An 11,278-nucleotide genomic window follows, 5' to 3' on the forward strand; every position below is an offset into this window, starting at 1 on the left:
TGGAGAAACTGAGATTGGAGAAAAGCAGAGGAAGACTAGAAAATTAGAAACAGGCAAATAAAGAGGAAAATTGCAACCTAATGAACTAGACAAGTACCTTCAGAGCCATCTTAAAATCTTAGTTTGTCTTGGGTTCCCTTACTTCAGCAAAATGCACCTATATCCCACATTAAATGCAATATATATAGATTGATATCATAGGTGTATCTAGTTACAGTAGGCCAGTTAGCATAATGCTATGTTTAGATACATTTAATAAAGCATTTATTAATTTTTATTTTTCAGTTTTCTTTATATCAGAGCTAGCAATATTTTTAAGCATTACATATATTTTTAGCAATTTAAAAGCTGTATCCTAAGTCCTATAATGTCTAAGAGATAAAATAGCCCTCCTCTATCTCTTATCTCTCTCAACTTTCTAGAAAACATTGTTAAGCAAGTGACTTAAGAACATTTAGGTAGATACCAGAATGGATACACTAAGTCAAGTCATATAAAAACCTTGTTTTGTTTTTGACAAAGTTACTAAAGTTTCTCAAGTATAGTACTAATATCCCCAAATTACAGATAGGAAAACTGAAACAAAGAGAAGTTAAAGCTTTGCCCAAGACAGTTAAGGGAAGAATACAAGATTTAAAACCAAAGTTACCTGACTCATGCCCCCTCCTTTAATCAGTGGGCCAGTTAGCTTCCCACAGTGTAGCTGCCTATGTTAACTGAGCCCTGGCTCTTCCCAAGAGATATTTCCTTTTCCTATGACCTACTTAATGGAGGTTGCTGTTTCTGTGTAGGGCCAGGAGTTATGGAGTTCTCTTCTCATTCCCAATGGCCACTACTCCTTTGGAGGATATTCACTCATTCTACAAATGCTTATTAAGGCAAGCAGTGTGTAAGCCACTGAGGATACAGCAGTGTTCAAGAAAAATTCAGTCCCTGACTTTATGGAACTTAGTTAAACCATTTATCAAGTTGTCCCTCTGTTCAAGTATTGTGGTCAGAGATGGGAACATAAAGATGACTTCTATATAGTCCTTGTCCTCAAAGGGCTCAGAATCAACTGGAGTACGACATGATACTAGAGAGTGGATGGGGGAAATCAATATCTTCCTGAGTCCCAGACCCAAACATTCAGCTGTTTCCAAAACATCTCAAACTCCGTCTTGCTTGCACCTGAAACTCAGCAAGTTCTGTACTAAACTCATCTACCCCCACCAAATCTGTCCCTAATCTGGGCAATTAGTTCACTCATTCATTCAACAAATATTACTGAGTATCTACTCTATGCCAGATGGTTCTAACCCCTGAGGATACATCATTAAACACAACAAACCCAAACTCCTTCCTGATTCTACTAGAGAAGATGATAAACATAATTAACAACAGAAAGTGGGGAAAAGAGCAGGCAAAGGGAGATTGGCGGTGCCAGGGGAGAAGGAAGTGCAATTTTAAATGGGGTGGTAAGGGTGGGGGAGTGACAGCTGAGCAAAGACTCAAAGAATAAAGGAGGTGAAGGAATAAATTCTCTCCTAAATATAAATCAAACACTGGAGAAAATGCAATTAAAATTTTGATAAATTCAAACACATTAAAAAAATCTGTTACATGGCAAATAAATAAATAAAATGAAACAACAAGTGAAAGAGTTCTTTCTATTGATGGTGCACTAGAAATTTGGACCAACATTCCCACTTCAGAACAACTAGAAAAACTAGGCCAACTATCTGGATAATACATGAATCTGGATAATATATGAAATATAATATCTGTATAACACATCAGAGAACCCAAAAATGTAATCCCCCAGGCTTTGGGTCAAGACCCCAAATGGCTACAACACAGGAGTAAAGTGGAACCAGAAATATACCTCCTCTTTGGTATGGGACCTGAACTGCACCTTTTGCTCATTTAGTTCCCTGAGTCTGTTGAAAGCTTGGCTCCTCTTTCCAGTATCTCAGGAATGCATAGTAAAATTGACATTTAACTACCTTTATATTGAGAGGAACTAAGAGGTCCCTCTGTATGGGGAAAAGCAGCGCCAAATGCTGAACTCACTGCAACGGGTTTCCTTCTTTGGCAGATCCTGGCCCTGTAATCATCCATTGCCTTTTTCGTTCTCTTGTCAATAGTTTCTTGTCTCTTTATGTGCCTAATTGTCTTTGATCATGATGCTTCTCTAATTATAAAAGATGTTGATAGTTTAAAGCCCTAAGCTTGTCATTTGCTTTCTGTAAGCTCTCCACTATGGTTTGTAGGCATTCCATCCCACGTTGTTACCATTCCTATCATTACAGCCATGACAGTCAAGTGTAGCAGCCACTAGGTGTCAGTATCACATTCAACCACAAGCGATAATTTAATTAATTGTGATGCCACTGTGTGTCATGGATTACTAGTATCCTATTTCCCATTAGCAAGGAATTCAGTACTGTTTTATGCCAAGGACATTACCAAACCAAAGAAGATCCTATATTAGAGGCTAGTTTCCTGGGACCACTCATAATACCAAGTACCATGTTAGTCAAGGTCCAGTCAGTAAAACAGAAACCATACTAGGCATTTCGACAAAGTGAATTTAATAAAGAGAATGTGTTTTTAAAAAGATGTCGAGGCCAGGCGCGGTGGCTCACGCCTGTAACCCCAGCACTTTGGGAGGCCGAGGTGGGTGGATCACTTGAAGCCAGGAGTTCGAGACCAGCCTGGCCAATATGACAAAACCCTGTCTCTACTAAAAATACAAAAATTAGCCAGGCATATTAGCAGGTGCCTGTAATCCCAGCTACTTGGGAGGCTGTGGCAGGAGAATCATTTGAACCTGGGAGGCGGAGATGCGGAGATTAAAGTGAGCCAAGATCGCCATGGCACTCCAGCCTAGGCAACAGAGTGAGACTCCATCTTAAAAATAATAATAATAATTGGCCGGGCGCGGTGGCTCACGCCTGTAATCCCAGCACTTTGGAAGGCCGAGGCGGGCGGATCACGAGGTCAGGAGATCGAGACCATCCTGGCTAACACAGTGAAACCCTGTCTCTACTAAAAATACAAAAAAAATTAGCCGGGCGTGGTGGCGGGCGCCTGTAGTCCCAGCTATTCGGGAGGCTGAGGCAGGAGAATGGCGTGAACCTGGGAGGCGGAGCTTGCAGTGAGCAGACATCGAGCCACTGCACTCCAGCCTGGGCGACAGAGCCAGACTCCATCTCCAAAAAAAAAAACAAAAACAAAAACAAATAATAATAATTTAAAAAACAGCTCCAGAACTAGAGGAACAAATGGAAGAGGTTCAGGTTATTAGAAGCTATGAGGTTGGAGGAGGGGCCTTGCAGACTTGAGACTCAGAACTCTGAATGGGGCCGGGTGCAATGGCTCACGCCTGTAATCCCAGCACTTTGGGAGGCTCAGAAGGGAGGATAGCTTGAGCCCAGGAGTTCGAGAGCAGCTTGAGCAACAAAGTGAGATCCCATATCTACAAAAAATTTAAACATTAGCCAGGCATGGTGGTAGGCACCTGTGGTCCCAGTCACATGTGAGGCTGAGGTGGGAGGATTACTTGAGCCCAGAAGGTGGAGGCTGCAGCAAGCTGTGTTCAAGCCACTGCACTCCAGTTGGGGCAACAGAGCAAGACTGTCTAAAAAAAGAACAACAACAACAAAAGGAACTCTGAAGGAAAGGGGCTACCAGCTGGTGTTGGTATCTCTCAGGGTTATGAAGAGGATGATTCAGACAGTGCTGGCTGGGCCAGGCACGTTGGCTCATGCCTGTAATCCCAGCACTTTGGGAAGCTGAGGCGGGTGGATCACTTGAGGTCAGGAGTTCAAGACCAGCCTAACCAACATGATGAAACCCTGTCTCTACTAAAAATACATAATTAGCCAGGTGTGGTGACACATGCCTGTAATCCCAGCTACTTCAGAGGCTGAGGCAGGAGAATCGCTTGAACCAGGGAGGTGGAGGTTGCCGTGAGCCAAGATCATGCCATTGCACTCCAGCCTGGGCAACAAGAGTGAAACTCTGTCTCAAAAAAGAAAAAAAGAGAGTGCTGCTGCCAGGGTGAAAGACCATTGCTGAGGCAATGATGGCAGAAAGAGCAAGCAAACGAAGCAGCAAGTCCCTTCCCCTCTTATCTTGCTGTCCAGTCTCCTAGCACTCTCCTTAATCAAACCTAATAGGAAGCCAGCTGAAAAAAGAGAAAAAGTTTGCAGAATCTCAGCCCCAGTATCACAAAGCAGAGAGGGAGGAGGAGAATTAGAATCAAGAGACAATCAATTAATAACCAGCAGGATGCTCTCAGCGAACATTTATTAAATGAATTGATCAGTAAATGAATGAATGATATTGATCATTAGTGCTACCTAAGTTGAAGAGATCAGTGTGCGCAGGAAATAAGGTTCTTTGGGAGGCTGTATTAGATACTGCTTAAGAGCATGAACTTTTGGATTAAGATAGTCCTGGGTTTAAATCCTAGTTACACCACTTATTATGTAGCTTTGGATAAATTACCTAACCTCTCTTATGTATCAGTCCACTCATCTCATATATAGAAATAATAATAGCATCTACCTGGTAGATGAGGATTAAGTAACACATGTCATGAGTCTATTAGCACGGTGCCTAATATAATGAAGAGTTTGGTTAAAGGCAATTATTACAATTATTTCTGGGAGGAAATGGACTTGAATAGGGCTTTTTAAAATAGGTGAGATTTGAGCCAGGCATGGTGGCTCATGCCTGTAATTCTGGCAATTTGGGAGGCTGAGGCTTGAACTCTGGAGTTTGAGACCAGCCTGGCAACACAGTGAGACCTCATTCTACAAAAAATAAATTTTAGAAAACTGGCCGAGTGTGGTGACTCATGCCTGTAATCCCAGCTACTCAGGAGGCTGAAGTGAGAGGACTGCTCGAGCCAGAGAGATTGAGACTGCAGTGAGCCATGATTGTGCCACTGCGCTCCAGCCTGGGTGACAGAGTGCTTCAAAATAATAAGAAGAAATTCTTAAAAGCAGGTGTGATTTGGATCTAATGAGAGGAAGTGAATAAATATCTCTTGAGTCATGGGGAAGGAGGAGACCTGTTTTTATAGCCCCGTAGATAAACTAGAACCAGGATGTAGAAGTTAAAAGAATGCAGATTTTGATTCAGTCTAAGGAATAAGATACCTGGAAAAAAATTTTCCTGACACTGCAAAGATTTAAACAAACACATGATTCTTCCATCGGAGTTGGAAGAAATCACCATAAAATTTACTTCTGAGGCTATGAACAAATGTTTCTATTATTCTAGGATAGAATAAAGAAGAAAGAGCAAAATGTGAGAAAAGGATGTGTAAGACAAAAGGCTATGAAAGCAAAGGGAGGTAGAGAGTGGAAAGGAGGAGGAGGCTGAGGAGAAGGGAAGAAAGAGGGACACTGGAGTCAGAGGAGGAGTATGTGGAGAAAGGACAGGGAGAAGGGTGCGCACGTGGAGAAAGAGGAGGGGGAAGATAGCATAGAAGGAAACCAGGCAGGGGGAGGAGAAGGGGCCTGGACATAGGCTATCACCTAAAGTACCGGCTGGGAGCCACATTGAGATAGAGGAAGTGGATCTTCTTCAGGTATCTCTCCGTCTTCAGAGCAGTCATCACCTGGCTATCCAGGAAGGAAGTCTCAGGTGAAAAGCTGGTGCTGCTCTTTTGGAAGGCCTTTTCCCTGAGAACTTCATAGTCAAGCTGAGACCTGTGTGACAAAAAGTCAGGAGAGAAAAGGCAGAGCAAAAAGTCAAGTACCTTAGAGGGAGGCCTTGCCACTGTTGGCTAGTGAAAGGAGGAGCTAGATCAGGTGCCTGAGGAGACCTGACGTGGCATTGTCAGAGCCTGACTACCATCTATACTCAAAGATACCACATACTGGGCAAATATAGCATATCATGCAACACAGTTAGGCAACAATATTGACACAAACGTGTGTGAGCAACCTCTCCCTTTCCGATAAACAAACAATTATTCTGGATTGATTGTAATTACCGTGAAGTCAGTATTACATAATACTGTGTACAAATAATGGGAAGACTTTATTTTCCCAACTCATTGCTCTGTAAGCCCACAGTACTGGACTTCCCCTCCCAGCTTAACCTTCTTAGCCTTTCAGATTTAATATTCTATCTTTGATTCCATTATACCTGCTTTCCAACCCTGAATGATCTCCATGCCTGTTACATTTTCTGCTCTTCCCCTACCATCACCCAACCTCTAGCTTCATATTCTTTCCTTTCCTGCCAAGATCCAATGGTGGCCCCCTCAAGCCTGCACCACTACACTCATCCTCTTACTCTTCTGCATTCTGGCCAACAAAATTGGTATGGAAATTAGTTACCAATAACTCAAAAGTGAATGACTAATAATTTTCAGTTGGGGTGACCTGAGGGCACACACACACAAAAAACTCTGGAATGATTTAACTTAGACTTAGCCAGTCAGAATATACCAGTATCATTAACTGACCCAAACTTAGATCAACACAAGTTTCCCCAGGGATAACAGTGCAATCCTATTCTAGAATTCATATCAACAATATGGTTTATCACCTTTACACATATGTCCTTGATGAACTGTTGTGTTGGATCAGGACATCTTAAATGGTATAATTGCTCTTATAGGTTCATTTTCTCAGCAAAGTCCTATATGATATAGTATATTCAGAAGATCACAAAACCAAGGACATTTGCTCCTCTACAGGTTCCTGGTGTCCAATCAGCTGTGGGCTCATTCTGCTCTGATGTCTTCACACAAGTCCTCAGGCAGCTACCTCTTTCAGGCCTCTCAAACTGCTATCCCTAACTCCATGCAAGCCCTGCTGAGCTCCCAGTTCCACCCCATTCTCTGTCTCCTTCCCTGCCTGGAGAAAGCTGAAGTTTTTAGCCATTAGCCAATTCCCTCAACTTCAGTTGCCTTCCCCCACACTTATCTGTCCCCCAATTTCAGAGGAAGAAGTATCCTTTCTTCTCTGTAAGATTGATTCCTCCATCAGTGCTCTGGACCCCTTATTCTCTATGATATATTTTTAATCTACTCTTCTTCTTACCTTGGTCTATTTATTCATTTAGTCTACAAATATTTATTGAGCACCTACTTCTCAAGCACTGTGTTAAGGGATATAAGCATCTCTCTATAAAAAAAAAAAAATCCCTACCCAGACACCAAAATTCTTTCAAGCTGCTGCCCTGCTATTTGTCTTTTCCGTTCAAGCTAAGCTTCACAAAAAAAAATTGTAAAATGCGATTTCCACTTCATCTTCCATTCACTCCTCAATGCACCACAATCTAGCTTCCTCCCCACAAAACTTAACCTCTTCCTTGTTACTACATCCAATGAACATTTTCATTCTTCTTACTTGTCTCATTTAACATGTAATACTACTGACTGCTCCCTCCTCCTTGAAACTCTGTTTGATGTTTTTGTTAATCTAATCTAGACCTGAACACTCCCCACACATACTTTCCCCTAACTACACTCCCTCTCTCTCTCTCTCCCACCCCCAGAGGAGCAGCCAGGCAAAAGACAGTATTCTTTTGTTTTATAGCACTTATTACAATTTGTAATTATATTTTACTTGTTATCAACTTAACTCTATCTCTCTAACTAAACTGTAATACCTTAAGGGAAGGGATTGAGCCTGTCTCATTCACTTCTGTATCCCTAGCGTCTTGCAGATCCTAATAAATGTAGCTATCCAACACTTATTGAATGAATGAATGCCCGGCAAGCCATTCCTGTAGAATGTAATGCAAATTAAGCCATATTAGCTAGACCTCAGAGGTTTACTGCCAGGTTCAAAGGGAGGGCAAAGAACTTGATCCCTTCCCAACATCTCAGCCCATGCCAATTCAGTTAAGTTCCCCCAGGAAAGGAAACTTGTACTCAAGGCACAGGGCAGCTCTTTGAAAAAGGAAAAGATTCCGATAGGGCTACCATAAATTTGTGGCATTGGCCACCTTCCATTAGGGCCCCAGAATCCTGCCTATCTATCTAACATTAGGCTTTAATGGAAAGACTTGACCCAGCCATAAACTTACAGCAAAAACTAAGGAAGCCAAGCTTAATTAAAGGTAAAACTAGCCTTCTTCCCGAACAGTAAATGTGCCACAGACAGCTACGAAGCATTGTCTAGAAAATGAGGCCAGAGGACAAGGAGAATTCCAAGACTAAAGTTAAAGAACTCTCTTGGGCACGGTGGCTTATGCCTGTAATCCCAGCATTTTGGGAGGCCGAGGTGGCAGATCACTTGAGACCAGGAGTTGGAAACCTAGCCTGGCCAACATGGTGAAACACTGTCTCTACTAAAAATACAAAAATTAGCCAGGCGTGGTGGCATGAGCCTGTAATACCGGCTACTCGGGAGGCTGAGGGAAAAGAATCACTTGAACCTGTGAGGCAGAGGTTGCAGTGAGCCAAGATCAGGCCACTGCACTCTAGCCTGGGCGACAGAGTGAGACTCTGTTTCAAAAAAAAAAAAAAAAAAAAAACGAAAGTTAAAGAACGCTGAGAAGAGAAGGTCTCTGTAAGCATTCTGAAATCCTGTAGAGAGCTCTTCTGATAGCCAGATATTTTTAAAAAGAAAAAAATAGGGCTGGGCGCAGTGACTCACGCCTGTAATCCCAGCACTTTGGGAGGCAGAGGTGGGCGGATCATGAGGTCAGGAATTCGAGACCAGCCTGGCCAACATAGTGAAACTCTGTCTCTACTAAAAATATAAAAATTAGCTGAGTATGGTGGCACGTGCCTGTAGTCCCAGCTACTCAGGAGGCTGAGGCAGGAGAATCACTTGTACCCGGGAGGCGGAGGTTGCAGTGAGCTGAGACCATGCCAGTGCACTCCAGTCTGGGTGACAGAATGAGACTCCATCTCAAAAAAATAAAGAAAGAAGAGGAGAGAGAGAGAAACCAAAGAAAAAAATATCACTCAAGCGGCCAGAGTGCCCACATTGGCAGGTTAAGAAGAAGACTCTGGAAGGGTCAAAATGAAATTCTATCCAGTAGTACTGCCATCTCCACTCTGCCTTGGAGCTGGTTTAGCTCACATAGACATGTAGGAAGGACACTCAGACACACATTCCCCAGGGGTACCTTGAGGGAGAGACCCAACATCCAGGAATCAACTCACGGTAGGCCCAGGCAATGTTCAGTGATTATGAATGAATTATAGAAAAAGAATTAAGGAGACTTCTGGCATCATCTAAGAAAGAAGCCTGGAAACTGAAAAGTCAAGCTGTTATTCTAAAGCTTTGGCTGCCTCATAGCTGACTTCTGATTTTCATTAATTTCTGTATTTCTCTCTGGGGATTAACACTAACACCACTGAGTTTATTTTGCAGAGAAAAAGGAAGAGGAAAGTAGCCTCACACTAGCTTTGCATGGAGTTGGGCTAATCCCTATGATAAACAGAGAGCTGGATCTAAACTTCCAATTGGCCCTAGGGGCACCCATAAAACAGCTCCTTTTTCTCCTCTGCTCAAAGCCCTAAACTGAGTCCCTCACTTACCTGGTCTCTTTTCTTCCAACGGGCTCCTCCTCTGCATTGTCAGTGTCACTGCTTTCATACTGTACAGGGATGTCCGTTGCCAGTGCCAAGGGAAGGAGACTAAGTCCATCCAGCCACACAGCCTCTTCTAGGGCCACCTGAGCACCAACAATGCCCAGGCAGCGCTGCAGCTCAGGCAGTGTCAATGGTTGCAGCCAGGTGGCCAGCTCCTCCTTTACTTGCTGCCTACTCCACTGGGCCTGCACAAAAGGGCAAGCTGGGCATGGGGGCCTGTGATGGAGCCTCCGCTTCTCGGGACAGCAGTCAGCATGGGAAGCACTGTCTAACAAAGAGCTGTCTGGAGGAAAGGCCTGGACAATGGCACCTAGCAGGTCCAGATGGAGGTGGGTTTGGACCCAGGGTGCCCAGCAGTACAGCTGCTCCAGGAAGGGCAGTAAATCAAGGTGGCCAACTAGCAACTCACGATATGGAGGCAGTAGACCGAGTACTGCATGCAGATAGCGCCAAGCTGCAGGGCTACTGTCCTGCAACACAGCTGAGAACAGAGTTCGGAGCTCAGCTAACAGGAGTTCCAGCACTGTGGGCTGCTCTGACTCAGTCACTGGCTTCACCAACTGTCTCTGTTTCTGCTGGCAGGCCAAGGGCTGTTCTTTGCTGTCCAAGACATATATGGAGTGCCAAGACTTAAGGGCATCAGATGATGTCTCATCAGAAGACAAACCTACCCTCCTCTCCTCCGGGACCATGAGGAGCTGGGCATTCAACTGCTGTCGAAGTGACCTTGCCCACAGCTCAGGCTCCAACTGCCAGTTCCAGGATGCCAGATGCTGGGCCTCACCTGCATGGGCCAGCCCAGGAGAGGGACCAGAGAAGGGACCTCAGGCTCTGGGCAGGGGATGGTCAGAGTCAATGGGGTTAGGAGGAAGAAAGGACCTGGGACAGGGAAATAGATGGAGCTACAGAGCAGAGCCAGACCAGCAGAGAGCCTTTCCTGAGACCCTCAGGCCCTCCCTACTGCTTCCCTAAAGACTGGTAAGGAGCAGGCCTAAGATAGAGGTGAGAGCCCTCCTTGCAGAAGAGTTCCTTCTTACCTCCCAGAACCCTGCCCCCCTCACCTGGCCTACGGGGGTTAGGAGGCAAGGCAAAGGAAGACAGCCCGATCTGCTGATGAGGTTTCATTGAAGAGTGCCTGCTGGAGCAGTGAATGAACTTAGACTTGAGTTCCAGTCTGAAGCTCATCCTAATCATAGCCACCCATACACGGAGAGACTCGCACACGCACGTGCAATCACCTGAAGAGGCAAACTGACACACTGACAGAGCTCACTCTGAACCTCGGTCACAGCAAGGAATCTGCACTCGAGCTGGCGATCGCCTGAAAAACGGGTTAACAGGTCGTCACTCAAAGGCAGCAAAGCCCCAGTCCCATGACGTCTTCGCCCACAGGCTAAGGAGGTCGTGAAGACAGAAAGCCGAGGAGCAGGCACAGCAAATGACGGTCAGGATGCGGGTAGGGGAAGACGTTATGAAGAGGCAAAGGAGGGGGCTGGGAGACCGGGGAAGAGGAGGCGGACTCTGTGGGAGGGGGTCCTGAGCACAGGGGCGAGAGCGGGTCCTAGGGAACAAAGAGAAATGGATCCCGAGCCAAGGACTCACCCGCAGCTCCACCCGCACCCAGCTGTTAGAACCGTTACAAGATCCCAGAAGGACCGAGTCTTTCCCAAGAGCATCCGGGGGAGCCAGAAAGAGGAGGGGCCAGGGTCCGATATAGGC

General features: G+C 44.9%; 1 protein-coding gene across 6 annotated transcripts in view; it reads right to left on the reverse strand.

Annotated features, from left to right (window-relative positions):
* The window catches only part of DNHD1 (dynein heavy chain domain 1), an 84,033-nt gene extending 72,806 nt beyond the window's left edge, over positions 1 to 11,227 (reverse strand). For 3 of the 6 annotated variants that reach the window (XM_058446425.1, XM_058446427.1, XM_058446423.1), the window contains exons 1-4: positions 10,798 to 11,209; positions 10,621 to 10,694; positions 9,506 to 10,343; positions 5,532 to 5,705 (exon numbers count right to left, since the gene is read on the reverse strand). In XM_058446425.1, coding sequence (XP_058302408.1) covers positions 5,532 to 5,705; positions 9,506 to 10,343; positions 10,621 to 10,684 — 1,076 coding nt within the window. In that variant the 5' untranslated portion in view covers positions 10,685 to 10,694; positions 10,798 to 11,209. Of the gene's footprint in view, positions 1 to 5,531; positions 5,706 to 9,505; positions 10,698 to 10,787 lie in introns of all 6 variants that reach the window. The other 3 variants (XM_058446424.1, XM_032166725.3, XM_058446426.1) reach the window with 3 other exon arrangements.
* Positions 11,228 to 11,278: the final 51 nt, after the last annotated feature.

This window comes from Hylobates moloch, unplaced genomic scaffold (genome assembly GCF_009828535.3).
Source record: "Hylobates moloch isolate HMO894 unplaced genomic scaffold, HMol_V3 SCAFFOLD_11, whole genome shotgun sequence".
NCBI classification, from domain to species: Eukaryota; Metazoa; Chordata; class Mammalia; order Primates; family Hylobatidae; genus Hylobates; species Hylobates moloch.